The sequence below is a fragment of the Poromitra crassiceps genome (genome assembly GCF_964638095.1).
Source record: "Poromitra crassiceps genome assembly, chromosome: 1".
Taxonomy (NCBI): domain Eukaryota; kingdom Metazoa; phylum Chordata; class Actinopteri; order Beryciformes; family Melamphaidae; genus Poromitra; species Poromitra crassiceps.
The window spans coordinates 74,152,056-74,169,874 of record NC_139623.1 but is presented as its reverse complement, the minus strand read 5'-3'; the positions used below and the strand labels follow the sequence as shown (position 1 = coordinate 74,169,874).

The window sequence follows — 17,819 nt, the reverse complement described above, 5'->3', positions numbered from 1 at the left end:
AGCACTTTCTTTCAAAGACACAGAGGTGATCAGCAAATTGAATTCTCCCTGAATAACAAAGGGAACAATGTGTTGTTGTGCACAGCTGTACACGGCTACAGAGTGCTGCTAAACAAGAAATCAGATTGAAGACATTGACCACAGGCTTTGATCCAGTCTGTAAAATTCTATGTAGCTTTGCTGTTTTTGGATTTTTGGATGACCTACAATTTGACATAAAAAAATGTTTGAAGGTACTGTAAGGGCACAGCATAGTGAGAGCTGAGCGTGGTTTCCTACTGTCGAAACAGGGCAGCAGGTCCTCTTTTCATATAAATAATGCTAAAAACACAAGAATCTCCTTCTCACTCACATCAGAACTGTCACAAGTAAACACAAAAGGTCTCTAAAAACCTATGGCAGAGGAGACACATACATACCTTAGCTAACATACACTCAAATATACATATATGCACAGAAATACACAGCAACTATAACCTCTCCTTGTGGGACAATGGCATTTCAGAATCAGAAATTATAATTCAATATAAAAATATATAAAAATAAAAGTAAAATCAAAAGAAGTGTCATCTGAAATGGTTAAGGGAAACAATAATCTCAGTTCCTGTTCCATTGTGTGTTGGCAATTCAATGTATCAGCATCTTTCACACACACACACACACACACACACACACACACACACACACACACACACACACACACACACACACACACACACACACAGAGACAGACAGACAGGCAGACAGACAGACAGACAGACGCACGCACGCACGCACGCACACACACACACACACACACACACACACACACACTTGTTTTATCCATGGAGTTCACGAGCAGCCATTTTGAAAGCAGCCACTAGATGAGTTTAATATTGGAGTGTAAAACGTCCACAGACACAAAGAGAGGAACAAGGTCCTTTAGCTCTCTGGCCAGCCAGCGAGCTAACATGAAAACTAAACACATTTTATCTACAGACTGAGGCATCTCTGACTGCAGGGCATGGTGAGCGCATGTCCCAATGAAGACGTCAGTTGGCTTCTTAACCCTGTTCAGTTCTTAAGAGACCCGCGTCATTGTGGACATGAAAGTTGCTTGGAGGGCTGGTCCAGTCAACCCTGGCACACGGTCCACTTCTGTACACAGAGACTCACAGAAATCCTTGAAGGAAACTGAAATCTTCTACTCCCCCTTATGAAAGGTGGAGTATGCTCTTAAGTGTTTATGTTCCAAAATCCACATCTGGAATTCCTGGAAAGTAGTATCTTTTACTGACACTGACAGAGACCAGTCAATGGTCAAAACGTGGTCAGCCATTGATACTTCTATGGAAACAAATGTCACTATTTGGAGATTTGTGAGAGTGTCATTGTTATGCTCAAAACTTTCTCGTAGTATTTCTGAGAAATTGAATAAAAGTGACACATTCACTCGCTCCTTCCATGAAGAAGCACAAGCGCCTTCTCTCATGCTTCCCTCAGGTTGTCAACTTGTTTCTACACGTTGCTCTTATATCCTCATCTCGTGGTCGGGGCTCTGGTTCAGCGAGGGCTCCCTGGTGCTGATCATGGATGCCGATGGGCCTTGGTTGACTCCGAAGGGAGAAACGGCTGGTGATCGAGCTGCCAGCGGGGAGAGAGAGGGGGAGAAGCTAGGGGACATGGCTGCTGAGGAGATGGAGCCCTCATGACTGATAGGGGACCGGCGGAGTGAGGCCAAATGGGGGAATGTCCGTCCGATCACAGGGACCTTAGGGGGAACCGACATGGCCCCTGGGTGGGCCACCGCTGTGATGAGCGGCGGAGGGTCAATTCTAGGTTTGGGATCCATTTTGGGCTTGGGCTGGAAGGGCTGCCGCGGGTTTTGGCTCGCCTGAGCCGTTTCATCTTTCAGCCTGGCGATCTCTGTGAAGACGTTCGCTAGAGGCTGGAACTGAGGGCACCAGTTCAGCAGGTAATCCCAGTTATAGCTTCCACGCAGCTCCTCGTCACTGGCGACGATCGCTGTGAGGGAGCCATCCACTGAAGGTTTACCATCCTCGGGGAAGGCGTAATCCTTGGGCAGGGAAATGTTGAGGCCACGGCCTGCTCCCAGGTACCCACCTCCCTCATCCCTGTAGACCGGGAGCTGGCCAGAGAGCAAGGTCCCACTGAGACTGCCTCCCAGTTTCTTTCCTTTGAACCAGGTGCTGCCCTCCAAGGCTGCAGGCTCACAGGAGATATCAGAGAGCTGGTCAGCATCCTGCTGGATTCCCGAGTCTGGCCCTCTGGCGGAGATGTGCTCCTGCATGGATGAGGTGATGGAGGCGACTCGGGGATATTCGTTTATCATCCTGATCTCATCATCCTCTGCTGCCTCAGCCGATCCTCTCCCGCTGGAGTGAGACGGGTCCAGAGAGCCCCCTCTGGTGTAGGGACCCCCGCCTCCCCCACCTTGATCTCCAGCATAGCCCGGCAAGGTCTGGTGGTAGATCCTCTCTCCCCCTGGGCCTGACTTGGATTCGTCCAGTTTCTGGAGGGCAGTTCCTGAGGCAACGGTTCGGTTCCCCGCGTCCTGGGCTTTCTTCTTCCTGCGTGACTTGACGAGGAACACAACCACGGCCATGACTACGAGCAATACGATGACCCCGAGGGACACGGCGATGATGCTAATGAGCAGGATGTTGACGTCAGCGGCGAGGCCAAAGTTGGTGTTGGTGACATCAATCGAGATCTGGGCTGTGGTGGTGCGAGATGTATCCAGGGGACTGTGAGCCGTCACATCCAGGGTCATCAGCCTAGTTTCCCGTTTGTCCCGGCCTGAGCCACTGCCACTACTGCTGCCTGAACCGTCCATCTTGAGCAAGATCACCCCTGTGGTTTTGTTCACCTCGAAGTACGGAGAGACGGTGGGAAGAGAATAGAGGATGATACCATCCACCCCTCCATCCTCGTCATTGGCCTGGACCTGGCCAATGCTCTGGCCCTTCATGGCTCCCTCTGGGACTTCGAAGGAGAAACTAGAGGATGTGAAGAGTGGGTCATACTCATCCTCACCTGTGATGAACACCTGGACAGTCACAGTGGCTGAATGGTTGCCCGAGTCCACCGCCAGCGCAACAAAGTTAAACGAGTTGACCTTCTCAAAGTCAAAGGGCATTTTGGCTCGGAGTTCTCCTGAGTTCTGGTCCACAGCGAAGCTCTCTCTTCCGGGCCCAGACCACTCTACTATGTAGTACTTCAGCTGGCCGAAAACCCCCGTGTCGCGGTCTATAGCGTGGAGGACAGTCACCGCCGAGTTTGCTGGCTGGTTCTCTCTGATACTGGCCGTTAGGATTTCCACAGGGAAGAATGGATGATTGTCGTTGACATCTTTCACCTCAACCGTGACCGGAGCCAGGGCAAAGTGGCCCTGGCCATCTGTGGCCTGGACGACGACAATATGGGCAGAGCGGTGCTCGCGGTCGAGCGGCCGCTGAAGCCGCAAGGCTCCGGTCCATTGGTCCACAGTGAACAAGTCCACTTCATCACCAGAGCTGATAGAGTACTGGACCTCAGCGTTGGGAGTTGAGTCTGGGTCTGGCAAAAAAGAAAAAACAAGTACAATGAATGAACTGGGAGAGAGAGAGAGAGTAAGAGAGCGAGAGTCAGATATAGAGAGGGGGAGAGAAATAAAATAGATGGCCAAAGAGAGAATCCCCTTTTTCTCACCGGTGGCCGTCAGTCGTAGGATCTCGGTGCCGGCGGCAGCGCCCTCGCTCAGTGACACGGTGTACTCGGCTCTGCTGAACGCCGGCGGGTTGTCATTCACATCACCGATCGTTATCACCGCAGCCACACTGGAGCTCCGCTGTGGCACGCCGCGGTCCGACACCACCACCGTGAGATTGTAGAGCGGCTTGGCTTCAAAGTCGAGCCCCTCGGCCAATAGCAGCATCCCGACGGTTTGAAAGCCACGCCCCTCCAGGAAGCGCACACTGCTCTCGATCTGGAATGCATTCCCTTCGTTGCCGTTGGCGATGGCGAAGTCGAAGCCGCAGTTTTCGCGTGACAGATCGCCGTCAAACGCCTCGAGAGTCAGAATTGTTGCTCCTGGGATGGTGTCCTCAGAAACCGTAGCCCTGGAAGTAGAAGAACAGTCAGCTAATGTGACACCGTTATAGCTTTCGCCGCAGTATACGAATTCTGATGAACGTCGTAGACTGACCTGTACTCTGATTGGTGGAACACAGGAGCGTTGTCGTTGACATCAGAGATTTGGATCTGGACAGTGGTGAGGGAGGAGAGCATAGGGGAGCCTCCGTCCTGAGCCTCGATGACAATACTGACGGACGGACGCTCAGGGTCAAACTCAGCTCTCTGATTGATGAACAGGGTGCCTGGATATAGAAGGCAGTGAGAGGGAGTCAGACACAGACATCACAACCTAATTAACATGTCATACATTTAGATGCTATATCAGATAGCGCATTAACCTTGAAAAAGGCATAATTCGTGTTACTAATGTGTTATTAATTCATAACTCTTAATTTTTTAGCATAGGCAAATGGGACAGTGTGAGCTCAAATGTTTCAGGAGGTGTGGCGTCTCTGTAGTTAATTGAATGAGTCTAGCTGTGTGAAGGAGAGCGAAGTCTCTGTACCATTACTGGGGTCAATGAAGAAGCCCTCCTGGGTTGATGACGTCACTCTGTAGGTGACCCTTCCATTCTCTCCGGAGTCTCTGTCAGTTGCTGTTACCGTGACAACAGCACTTCCCGGTGGAGTGTGTTCAGGCAGAGTTACCTGGGGTACAAAAAATACATCAGAAACAACTTAAAAACATGAGCCAACAACGTCACACATTAATACTCAAATTTCCAAAACTGATATTGGGGAGGTCAGCGTGCTGTAAACTCATAGAGGGGAAAATTACGTTTTATATCTTAGTTCCTGTTGTTCTGTGCTAATGCTGGGGTCATTTCCTGAGACTGAGCACGAGCAGTAAATATTCATCTTTGCATCTTTTCCCCAGTCGAGATTAGGCTTTTATCACCCCCATTCTGTGTGTGTGTGTGTGTGTGTGTGTGTTTGTATGTATGTATGTACTGTATGTATGTACGTACATACATACAGTATGTATGTATGTATGTATGTATGTATGTATGTACGTACGTACGTACGTACATACATACATACATACATACATACTGTACGTACGTACGTACAGTATGTATGTATGTATGTATGTATGTATGTTGTACGTATGTATGTATGTATGTACGTAGGTACGTACAGTATGTATGTATGTACAGTATGTATGTATGTTGTATGTATGTACGTACATACAGTATGTATGTATGTATGTATGTATGTATGTACTGTATGTGAGTGAGTATACATGTATGTGTGTTTCTACAATACATGTACATGACACTTAACAAGGTGTGAAGACACTGGGAAGTTAGAAAACACTTTTGTTTTGTTGTTGTGGGGGTTGGCGTTTACACACTGCATTTGCTCAGCAATGGAACAGTCACAATTATTTCTATGCTGTACTTCAGTAAAAAATATGCAAGCAAAAAGCAAGCATCTATATTTGAAGGTATATTTGTGATTTTGTGTGAAGCAATCTCTTCTACTGTATTATTATGTCAGTGCCTTAAATAGCCAAGTTTGACCAAGTATGGTGCAATAAAAAATAATTCACTGGAGCCCTTGCAGTGTGCGAGCTGTTTTATTTCTTTTCTCATTGTTCCAGCCTCTCTCCAGCTCTACACCTGTCGGATTTGACCTGGATGTGCGTGTTCTTAAACTTTTCTCATGCCTTAAATAGCGCAAATGTAGCAATGGGGTACAGTGAGTGTATATGATGTGTTGATGCCTGAATATAAAGAATACTGAAGTCAACCGATTGACAAGGCCATGCTACCTGATAGAGATCTTGGGTGAAGGTAGGTGCATTGTCATTGATATCCTCCACCAATATGGTAATGTTAGCCTCAGTCTGGTGCTGGCTGTCTGTCGCTCTGACCGTCAGAGTGTACCAGGTCTTCTCCTCAAAGTCCAGTGGGGCAATGAGAGACACCCCTCCACTGTAGCGGTGGATCCCAAACCTGCCCAAAGCAGATGGGTCCAGCTGCAAGGAGTAGGAGAGGGCAGGACTGGAGTCTACATCGTTACCGGTCACCAGGGTGATCTCTGTGCCGATCAGTGTGTCTGACAGACAGAGACAGAAAGACATGTTGGTTACATTTAACTTTCTGCAGATACAATATTTTATAACATTCTTTCTTCTGGCTGGCTGTTGTAATTGTCAAACTATTAATTTGTCCTATTTCAATTTATAGTAGGTTATATTGCTACATCAGAACTACTGTAAAGCTAAGAGTTAAGCTGTGTTCACACCGAGATATTTATTTTTCGCTCTGTCGCTCGATTCAACCCTTTGAAATCGCTCTGTCTGTCATGCTCAGGCCACGGTGTGGCTTGCTCTGCCTGCTGAATGACTATTTCCTGAGGAGCCAAAATCAGTGGACTTTATGTTTTGCAATGGAGAAATGAGTTGGTGTTATTCCTTGTGTAGTCTGTCTTCTCCCCACCTGTTCATGTTCCCTTGTTAGTCTGCCTTAATTCCTCCCACCTGTTGCCTATGTCTCGTTAGTCTGTCCTATTACCTGAGTTCTCCCCACCAATCAGTTCTCCCGTTTTGCCCTGTGTTCCTGCCTTCCCAGCTGTCCATGTGTGATTAGTTAGCTGTCTATATATTGTCTGAGTCTGTGTGTGGTGTTTGTCGGTTCATTGTCTATCTGTTCCCCGGTGTGGTACGTATTAGCAACCCTGTCCTGGTGTTCTGTATATTCTGACATTCTGTTCTGGAGTATAGTCTATAGCCTCAGGCTAGTGAGTTTTGTTATTTTGATTCATTCAGTAAAGACTTATTTGCTCCTCAAATCCTTGCCTGCCTGGTCTGCCTTGCCTGCTGCCTCTCTCTCTGCATTTGGGTCCACACACAATACACCATCTAACCATACCAAACCCTAACACTGTCGCTGTGTTTAAATCGCTCGTCAACAGGCACACGAATTGACGGACATCTGGGGGCTATAACGTTACGCAATGTCATGATGTTTGTCCACTACGAGCCACCGTAGTTGTTTACAAGCTAAGCCTATCAGCGTGCTCCTAACGCGAGCTCTATACCGGTATTACAGACTTCACTTCATGTCAGCTGTCAGCCTGTCAATCAGCTGTCAATGCGGTTTGTTGCCACACAATAAACCAGCGGTTTGTTCCAAGCCAGTGTGATCCTTGACTCACTCTCACACGGCAGCCAATCAGCGTTGAACAGCGAGCGACTGATGCCAGCATAATTTCGCTGGAGTTGGGATATTTCATCTCGGGCGACGAGCGAATTTTCTCCCTATCGCTCTCTCTCTGTCGCTCGGACCCCCAGCGTTTTTTTCTCCTGGGCGAATATACGCTCAATCGCTCGTTTGCATTGACTTTGTATGTAAACTCGATGCCAGCGAAAAACTTTAATAGGTCGGTGTGAACGCAGCTTTAGGGGTGTTTTCATGACCCTGGTGAAAAATGTTACATCATCAGACCTGGACAGGGTAATTGTTCAGTCAAATGTCTGTTTTGTAAATTGAATACATTTGGTGTACTGAAGAAGGGGAACAAAAACCGTGGAAGTGAATGTGCTGTATACTTACTCTCTGGGATGCGGATCTCCTGGGGCAAGGGAATAGTCGGACTGTTGTCGTTCTGGTCGACAATTATCACCGTCAATGTGGCCGAACCAGCCAATCGTGGACTGCCTCTGTCAGTTGCTGTGATTACTAACCTGTGGGCGGGCAAAACACAAATCAATATTACTTTCTGGGGGGGCGGCGAGACTTCTATTATTGCCTCCATGTGAAGTTCAAAGGGAACTTCAGAGTGGAGAAGAGAAGAGTTATATACAGTGCATATCTTCTCTCCCACTGAAGAATGGGTCAAGGACAACACTTTGACATATATAGAATGCTGTATTATCCTTTGGGAAATACAATACTTTAAATAGTCAAGCAGTTTGATGCACCTTTTGACGTACACATTGTTAACCAAACAAAGCAATGACCAATGCATTGTTGGGAAAGCAACACGTGGAACGATATGTACCGTAGTATACCGGTAAATGTTGCAGTAAACAGCAGTTGATTTACAGGGTTTGAAAAATTGCAGCGTGACTATCTGATCCATCTGGCATGCAGATATATGTTTGTAATTATATGTGTCCTCTCAACCTCACCAGCTATCTAAACACAAAATAGCTGAGTGAAAGAGATTCATGACACATGTGCTATGTCTGTCTTTTGTCTTCTGTACATGTTTACCTGCACCTAAACATAATGCACTTTTTCTGTACAACTCTGTGTAGTACCGCTGTGTCGTGCAATTACGCAGAGGATATATCCATCCTCAAGACATGCACATGCAAAAAGTTCTCGGTTAGGTTGAGGCAACCACAGATCTGTTCTCACTTGGTCTGGGTCCAGATCTCACGGTCCATGATTGCTGCTGTGGTGATGCTTCCTGTCACCGGGTCGATCTCGAACAGGCCGCTCATGCCTGACGTCTGGATGGAGTAGGTCACCTGGCCATTCTGGCCCTGGTCCACATCCTCAGCAACCACCTGTAGGGGAGAGAAGAAAAAGGGTAATGGTGAGTATTTGTTTTCCCTGCATCGCAATTAGAGCAGGGGTTCCCAAACTTAAGAATGCCGTGGCCCACTTTGAAATGTGGGAAAAACACACAATGTGTGGACCAAAACAGCTCAGCAGGCACAGTAAAATATCAAAAATTGAAGAAAGGAGCTGTTAGGAATTTAAATGACAAAATTTAATTGGAAGTAATTGTACCTGTGTACTACAAAGAGTTTAACAAAACAGAGTACATCTTCATGAAGGTGATACGGGCAAGATAAATACCGCAACGCGTTTCAACCGTTGGGTTTTCGTCAGGCTGTCCACTTTGAAATGTGAAAATCTTCCAGGGCCCACCCAACCCTTTAATCACAACTCTACTGATCAACACACGAGACTAAGATAATGTATTTCCCTATATGTTTTTTATATTATATATTTTTTTATTTCATTAAAAAAGCATGTGAATTTGGGCATACGGGAAATTAATAATCAATTCAGATACAAAAACATTTCTGCAAAATACCCAAAAGCACATTGTCAACATTTTCTCCCCCCTTACTCATCAGAAGTATGTGCATGCATAACACAAAATGTGATGACGAGCAACAACAAGAAATCAACCCACAAGCTATTAATGCTAGGCTGTGAAAAATGCTACCTTATCTGTAAAGGGGAGACTCTTCGTGGGAACCCATTGAACCAATTTTCATTCAGATAAATTGAGCTGAGAGGTCAAGGGACCCCTCTTTGAAATAGTTTTCCCTCTCCAAAATGTAACCTATGTTTGTAGCGTTATTTAGCCCCCTTGCAGACAAGCTAGCATATTATGCTTGGTACCAATGGATGCCTTATGTCTTCTAGTTTCTTCTGATATCAGCTTTAAAAATGACCCTGCTAACAGCCATTTGATTGCCCGCAAAAATCACGAGTGTTGGCAGACATACTCGCGGCCCACCTGCAGTACCTCCACGGCCCACTAACCACTACAAAATAGAGTACCGCAGGGATGATGCATTTAGAAGATAGCATCGCGCGGGTTCCCTCGTCTCGATGTCAATGGGATTTTTGTACGGGGATTTTGTTCGATGCCTGAAATAAGGTATGTGCTTAACAAAGGTTTGTGAGGACTGGCTCAGATTCCTACAAATCACAAACTATGTTCCATCCAAGATTCAGGCCTTTGAAGCGCTCCCAAATGAACATGCTCTTTTTGATGTTTTGCTGAGCCCTCCTCACTCCAGGCACCTCATCTCTAGATTTGTGTGTCTATTTGATGACTGTACCATGGCCTCTACTGAGAGGATTAGAGAGGCATGGCAGGAAGAACTTTGTACTGAATTATCTGACATTATATGGGAAAGGAGCCTGTCGGTCGTACAACTCTGCTCAGTTAATAGCAGACATCAGCTGATTCAATTTAAAGTTGCTCACCGTCTCCACTACTCTAAGCAGAAATTACACAAGATCTATCCTACTATCTCACCACTGTGTGAAAGATGTCAAGTATCGGAGGGCACTCTGTCTCATGCCTTCTGGTTCTGCCCTTCACTGACGGGATTCTGGGCCAGAATATTTGACTGGTACTCTAAGGCCTACGGGGTGGCCCTTCAGCCGGAGGCAGAACTCGCCATCTTCGGCTGCTCAGAGTCCTCTCTGAACTTTCCTACAGCTGTGCAACAGTCTCTGACACTGGGGACAACTGTTGCCAAAAAACAAATTCTGAAGGAATGGAAATCTCCCTCTCCACCCTCTTTCCAATTGTGGTTGACGGACATGACCTCTGTTATACGCATGGAGAGACTTAGGTTCCTGAGAACCAATGCACTTAGAAAATGTATAACTATCTGGGACCCATTTTTAGTCTACCTCAACAAGGCTAGGGGTGACGGGTGACTCACCCGGCTGGCTTCCCATAGACCCCTTGAGTGAGATCCCAGGTATGTCGTTTACAAGAACATAAGAACCTTAGGTGGCTGGCGGCACCACTTTGTAATGTTGATTATATTGTTTTGTTTTGTTTTTTCTTTCTTTCCCCTGTGTCTGAGCCTGTTTGTCTGTTTTTTCTTGCTTGTGTTCTATAAATTTTTTAAATATTAAAATAAAATATATAAAAAAAAAAAAAAAGTTTGTGATACTGAGACCTTTGTGTTCAGCAAGATCATCTTCACAAATGAACAACACTTTTACAGAAATGTAAATGTGATTGCCAAAAATCGTGATTGCCAGAAAACGATTAAAAAAAATGCATAAAATGGTGTTCATTTGTGAAGATTATCTCGCTGATTATCTTTCATAAAATTGTATTAACCACAGACCTTATTGCAGGCATCTAAGCAAAATCCCGGTATAAAAATCCCATTGACTTTGAGACGAGTGTACCGAGCGATGTTAACCTCATTCCTATGTAGGACTCATTCCTGCAGTGGAATCATACCTGTGTGCATTTGTATCAAACATGGTACAGTTTCTACAGTAGGCTACATGTTGAAATCACGCATAATCAACACCTGTATGATGGGCATTTCATATCCCTGTGCCTCTCTCATGTAGGCCACGTAATGCTGCAGCTGGAAGCGAGGGAGGTTGTCGTTGACATCCTGCAGGATCAGGTTGACAGCCATGAAAGAAGCGGAGGAGACAGTTTCAGCCTTCACCACTAGACGGAGTCGGGGCGTGTCCTCAAAATCCAGCCCCCTGGAGCTCTGCACCCAGATCTCACCTGGGGGGACACATGGAGAGAAATATACAAAGATAGTTACAAAGTGCATAGCAGAAAAGTGAAAGAGGACCCAAAAAAAAAACAATCAAAGCAAGTTAAAGCAAACAAAATTGGCATAAAAAACAACAAAGATAAAACTTAAATAAACATTTTAATCCGCATCTGTACATTAATCTTGAACTAGAACTCACCTCTTATGGGCAATATATACTTGAATGACACTATTTTTGTTTGTGAGTCTCACCTGTTGAGGAGCTAATGCTGAAGGCCTGCTTTCTGTTGCCACTGAAGAGGCTGTAGCTAATATCCCTACGAGTGCCATCTGGGTGCTGGGCCTGGGCCTGGGCCACAGCTGTGCCTATTTTGGGAAATGGGGAACAGAAAATATTCCTTTGTGATCCTAAACTCTGATAGCAGAAGGAACTTCAAAGTGTATAAAGATCCAGAATAGCTGATCTAATGATTGTAATCTTTATGAATACTATATTGATGTAAGACCTTTGGCAGCATTCTCCTGTATGTTGACGTCTCGGGCGTTCCGAGAGAAGCGAATGCCGTTGTACTCCACCTCCTTCACGAAGATCACCACCACCCCCTGGGAGGACTGGGCCGGGGTGCCCTGGTCCATGGCCTCCACGATCAGGGTCCTCTGAGTCTGGGTCAGCGCGCTCAGCGGCTCGGTGGCCTGGATCTCCCCGGTCAGCGAGTTGATGCTGAAGCCCTTGACCGGGGCGGCAAAACGGTAGAACACTGAGCCGTTGGCCCCAAAGTCTTTGTCCTCGGCCCTCATGGTGGCCAGGACGCGCTGAGAGCGACTGCTGGACACTTCGATGACCAGCGGGTCCTGGATGAAGAAAGGAGCGTTGTCGTTGACGTCCAGGATGGTGACTGTGACCTGGAGGGAAAGAGGCACATGAGGGAGGGGTTACAGCAAATATTTTGTGAATATTGATATATTTTGTGATATTTTGTAATTTTTCTCTTTTTTTTCATTGTTGTGTGTGAATGTTCTTTATTTGCATTGGCAATGGGGAGAGTTGGGTGCGAGGGGGGGATACTAAAAATATGGAGGGACAATCACTTCCATTTGTGCTTTATTTCCGTAGAAATTATGTTCCTTCCAATAAATTATTGTAAAAAAACAAAAAAAAATTGGAACATCTTCTCATCACCCCTAATCAATGCCGACCACTCATTATGGTTTACCTGAGCAGAAGCGTTTCTGGGTGCAGCAGGTGAAAGGTCAATGGCGAACACCTGGAAGGTGTACGATGCCCGTCTCTCCCGGTCGAGAGGCGCTGATATGGTGATGCGCCCGGTGCTCTCATCCACGCTGAACGCTCCGTGTGCCTCTCGGCTCAGGAAGTACACAACCTTCCCATTCAGATACTCATCAGCATCTGTGGCTGTCACCTGGAGATAGACAAAGTATTTGTATGTAACAAGTGAATGGTTTATAGCTGGGGAAACTCTTCACTAGACTGGGTTCTCTGTATTTTAAACAGCTTGATTGATGTAAAAAAAGGTCATCGTTGGACAACCATGGGTATGTGCCAGGTGCGTCGGAGGAGGAGGTGGATGAAGTCAAATGCGAAGAAATGCAATTTTGTGGAACCGGTATTCTTCAATCATATTAATTTCCTTCCTTTACCAGCTCTTCAATATGAATTTCATGATTCAAACTGTTTAAACTTGTAGACTCCCACACACTGTCTGACTTACTCTTACAGTCTTTATCTTTATTGTTTATTTGAACAGGGACAGTACACAATAAACATATTGCACCAGAGATAGGTAAGAGCTCATTTGCATCTGTAGTCCCTGGGCGCACAGGGTCCTGTGCGCACATAGTACAGATCAAATACAGAAATAAAAGAAAATCCTAGTGTCTAAACAATCAATATACATGGTACAAAAAATGATAATACTCACTATTAGTAATATATAACACAGTAAAATATAACACATAGGTAGATAGCAATCCCCTAAGATCACATAGTGGTAAATGAGGAGATGATCAGAAATAAATACACAATGTCAGAACATTGTGGTCTTAATCCCCATTCCAGCCTACCTGCAACACTTGAGACCCCTCTGCAGCATCCTCTGACACATCGGCGGAGTAGCTGCTGCTGCTAAACACGGGGCTGTTGTCGTTGACATCCAGCACTCTGACCTCCACCGTGACCGTGGTGCTGAGAGCGGGGCTGCCTCGGTCTGTGGCCACCACCTCCAAGGTGTATCCCGCCCGCCGCTCCCGGTCCAGGGCGCGGGAGGTGGACAGGGCTCCTGTGGCAGACTGCAACTGGAAGTCTCCGTCAGGGTCCCCAGCTAGGAGCGAGGAATTTACGGGGCAGAAGTAGATTTTCTATTTATTTTTTTAATCAGTAGACCTCTGTCTGAGATGAGTGTGCCCGAATGGTCTGTGCATACTCTGCACAATGAATCTGCCCCAGATGGAGTGTGAAACAAGACAGAACCATGTCTCAGGCATGCTGAGCATCCATTCTTTTTCGTTCCTAGAATTCACAAATAAATTGGACGTCGTGCATTGAAATTTAAAGCTCCATCTGACTGGAACAATTTGCCTACCTCACTTAGATCTATCACATATTTTCATTCCTTCAAGGCATCTCTCCTCACTTATCTTCAAACAACCTGCTCCTGCTTCTAATTATGTTTGAGATTTTGAAACAACTTGCTCATGATACTTCATGCATGTAATTTCACCTTATCTGGGTATGTGTACACTTACAGTATCTATTCTCACTGTATATATTATGCTATCTTTGGGGACTAAGGGGTTGGGGAGTGGCTAGGCCTGGGAGTGCTTCTTATGTGTATGTATGAGTGTATTTGTATGTTGTTTGTTTTATGTAACACCTGTTTTCTTTCTGTATATTTGTGCTAAGGACCCCCTCGAAAACGAGATGGTTCATCTCAAGGGGTTTATCCTTCTAATAAATTTGAAATTTGAAATGTCTGGAGGAAACCTGGAGAATTGGCGTGCAGATTTGATCTTGCATATGGAGGGACTGCAGTATGTGTCAGTTTAAATGCTGTCTGTATCCGTTCTCTACTGGAGGAGACCAAATTCATTCCTGTCAATAATAACTTCAGAGATCACCATCCTCTAACGCTTCACGCAAGTCTGACGTTAGTTAGTGTGTGTGTGCATCAGTCATAATCATCACAGACTCATGCATACACACTTTTTGACTGCCGAGGACTTTTTGAATGCCAACACTGATCGTGACATTTTTTGGATTGAAGCTGCCAATATTTTGTGCTGATCATTTTAAATCTTTCATGCCAAAAAGGATTCAGTGTTTTTCTCCCAGAACATGATTATTTTCAGGGTGGTGGGTAAAGCCTCAAAGAAAATAAGAAATGAAAAGAAAATGAAATGCTTGACATACAACAGCTGTTTCTCACCAGTGATCCTGTACTCCAGCTCTCCGCTAGAGCCAGAGTCAGGGTCTGTGGCCTTGAGAAAGCAAAGCTCCACAGAGGCCTGGTTCTCTGGCACCTCCAGCCCGTACCAGGGCTTGGCAAAGACCGGGGGATTGTCATTCTCATCCTGCACCTCCACACGCACCACTGCCTTGGCAAAGTTGGGTGGCAAGCCTCCATCCCTGGCATAGACTGGGAAGAGATGGGAATTAGTAAATTGATGTAAGGGCTCCAAAAATGAAAAGTTCTACTATTTGTTGGAATCAACACAATAAAACTAGAAAGTGATCTCCAGGAGGTAATGAGAGAGAGAGATGAGATAAACTTTATTGTCCCAGGAGGGAAATTTGTCTTGGGCAAAAGTGCTTGTACCAACATAGGTGAACAGACACACTAACACAGAACAGACACGGTCACAGTCACAGCATTGCACTTAAACACAGGAAGAGTGCCAGCTAAGGCACAAGATTGCACAGCCCTATTGCACAGTATGTTTAAATCATCCAATCCCTTAGTAAGGGAAGAATAAAATAAGCAATAAAACCATAAAACCATAAAAATCATAAAAATTGGCAGCGGATTAGATAAAAGAATAAAAGAGTAAAAGAATAAAACATTAAAAATAGGATTAAGAGGTAAGAGAAATAAGACCAAAGTAAGAGCAGTAAAAAAAAACAGGGCTTTAAATACCATTCCCACTTGGAGTACCTACCTAACCTCACTGGAGTGCTACACCTGGGGGAAGAGCAGGCTGTTTGTTCAACAGTGCAATAGAGGTGAGGTAGGGAGAAAGGAGAGCTTATAGCGGTTGCTCCTGTGTCTGCTAGCTCTGAATCTTCTCCCAGATGGTAGCAACTCATATTCCGAAAATAAAATGTGCGAAGGGTCAGTCAAGACTTTATGAGGCAGGCTGATCACCTTTTTCTCAAAGATGGACTGGAGCGTCGCCGATTCATTTGGAATAAGGGGATATTAGGTTAGAAGGGTTATTGTAGGTCAAATGAAGCAGTGCAGGAGGATGGTGGGTGTTGTAGTACCGGTGAGCGTGTAATGGTCCTGTAGTTCCTTGTCCAGTTCCTTGGTGGTGGTGATGACTCCTGTCGCTGGGTTGATGACAAAGCCTTCCTCTGTCACTCCTCCATAGGTCACCTGGCCATTAGAACCTAATAGAATATAGGGATAGAAACACACAAAAACAGACCCAGATAATAAAGGCTGTCTGTACAATAGCTGCTCTTTACCTTTGTAGAGAAAGGTAGAATCACATGAGGAAAGTGTGATATGCTGTGTTCAGTACATACTGTATTACAAATCTGTCAATAAGGCAAAAAATATATCCAATGCATGAATCCACTAGCAGCACTCCCCATGTTAAAACATATGTGGCTGTGGTTAGCCACTTACAGTAAACCACACATTTTCATTAGCAGATGAGCTTGTGCTTTGCTGTGTTGTGACTTGGCTCCTTCACCCATTCACGTCTCTCTTGTTCCATTCTCTCACTCTCCTGCTTAAATCCCACAGTGGCATGGTAGTTGAGGCACGTTTATAGCAACTGTACCTGTTTACATAACTAATTCTTCCTGGATTAAATCACAAGAACCTCTCTGGTTCTTCTGATGCTTAGTGTAATGTTGACTTCATGCTGGAATAATTCCTACTGGCCAACAGACACAAATGCCTGTCCAGACGTCTGCCTGTGCAGGCTCATAGGCTATCTGCAGACTTTTCTTTCATTTTTGTGTGGCAAATCATTTTGCCGAACATCTGTGGAAAATTAACTCTGTGAAGTGTTTATTTGTTGTGCTCTTCCTTAATGAAATGTACAGTATGTAAGGAGTCCATAGAATTGATCTATGGACAATCTACAGTTGTTTCTCATTCCGTTCTGCCACTTTGCTGAGGTACTGCTGTGGCAGCAGTGAGGGGGCTTTTGTAAAGGAGAAAGAGAAAGCCCCAACACCGTACTGCAGCAGTACCTTGGAAAGCCAGCAGTAAACGAAACTCACCTTGGTCACGGTCAGTGGCGGTGACCGTCAACACCGTGGTTCCTGGTCCCTTGTTTTCCATCACCTGGGTCTCAAACTCGGCCCACTGGAACAAGGGAGCTTCGTCGTTCACGTCGATCACCTGGACGCACAGCACCTGAGAGGTGGAAAGCTGCGGTATCCCATGATCCTCCACTACGATGGTCAGATTGAACACTTCCTGCTCTTCCCGGTCTAGGGCTTTGAGGATGGAGAGAGAGCCTACGACAGACAAAATGATTTCATTAGCATAATGGATGGAACCTTCCACAAAATATTGACTTTACTTGTCTTTCGCTTTCCTGATGGCTTACTCCACTTAAATCTCCATTTCATTTTGGAATCTTTGCGTCCCGTGTGTGTGTGTGTGTGCGTGCGTGCGTGCGTGTGTGTGTGTGGGTTGTTTTTGTGAACATGCAATTTTGTCTACCTGAGACAGAAGTGGTATTTATATGCGTAGAGGACCAGTAACAACAAAACCATTATGGCTTTTCTTTATGAGAATTTCCACAATCAGAGCGAGCCCACAGTTAGTTCACGCCAGCTGATTCAGTTCTGCCACTTTGAACCCGCCTCCAGATCCTACATCTGCATATATATTGCAGTGCTTTATCACTGTACATGTTTGAATGTGCCGTAAATGCAAAGCACATATGAACCCCCCCCCCTCAAAAAAATAATAGCCCCAGCACACACACACACACACACGCATGCACGCACGCACACACATGCACGCACGCACGCACGCACGCATGCACACACATGCACACACACACACACACACACATGCACGCACGCACGCACACACCAGAGAACAGAGAGTACAAATTTAAAGTATAATGGTCGCCAACTGAAATCAACCCATAACCCTTAACCTATGACCTTCCCCAAAATTAGGTTATATATTTTTTTCTTTTCTCTGTAAAACATCATCACTTGTCAGCCTTTAAAATCTGCAAGCCGCTGTGTG

The 17,819-nt window shown here is 45.6% G+C and overlaps 1 protein-coding gene across 1 annotated transcript in view; it reads right to left on the bottom strand.

Annotated features, from left to right (window-relative positions):
* Positions 1–1,510: 1,510 nt before the first annotated feature.
* The window catches only part of dchs1b (dachsous cadherin-related 1b), a gene marked incomplete at both ends in the record, with an annotated part of 190,882 nt that continues 174,573 nt past the window's right edge, over positions 1,511–17,819 (bottom strand). The window contains 15 exons of the mRNA XM_083636611.1: positions 1,511–3,558; positions 3,691–4,100; positions 4,187–4,358; positions 4,622–4,763; positions 5,890–6,176; positions 7,676–7,806; positions 8,486–8,637; positions 11,158–11,369; positions 11,614–11,727; positions 11,868–12,264; positions 12,576–12,782; positions 13,444–13,700; positions 14,805–15,014; positions 15,860–15,985; positions 16,832–17,071. Of these exons, the coding sequence (XP_083492737.1) occupies positions 1,511–3,558; positions 3,691–4,100; positions 4,187–4,358; positions 4,622–4,763; positions 5,890–6,176; positions 7,676–7,806; positions 8,486–8,637; positions 11,158–11,369; positions 11,614–11,727; positions 11,868–12,264; positions 12,576–12,782; positions 13,444–13,700; positions 14,805–15,014; positions 15,860–15,985; positions 16,832–17,071 (5,105 nt within the window). The remainder of the gene's footprint in view (positions 3,559–3,690; positions 4,101–4,186; positions 4,359–4,621; positions 4,764–5,889; positions 6,177–7,675; positions 7,807–8,485; positions 8,638–11,157; positions 11,370–11,613; positions 11,728–11,867; positions 12,265–12,575; positions 12,783–13,443; positions 13,701–14,804; positions 15,015–15,859; positions 15,986–16,831; positions 17,072–17,819) is intronic.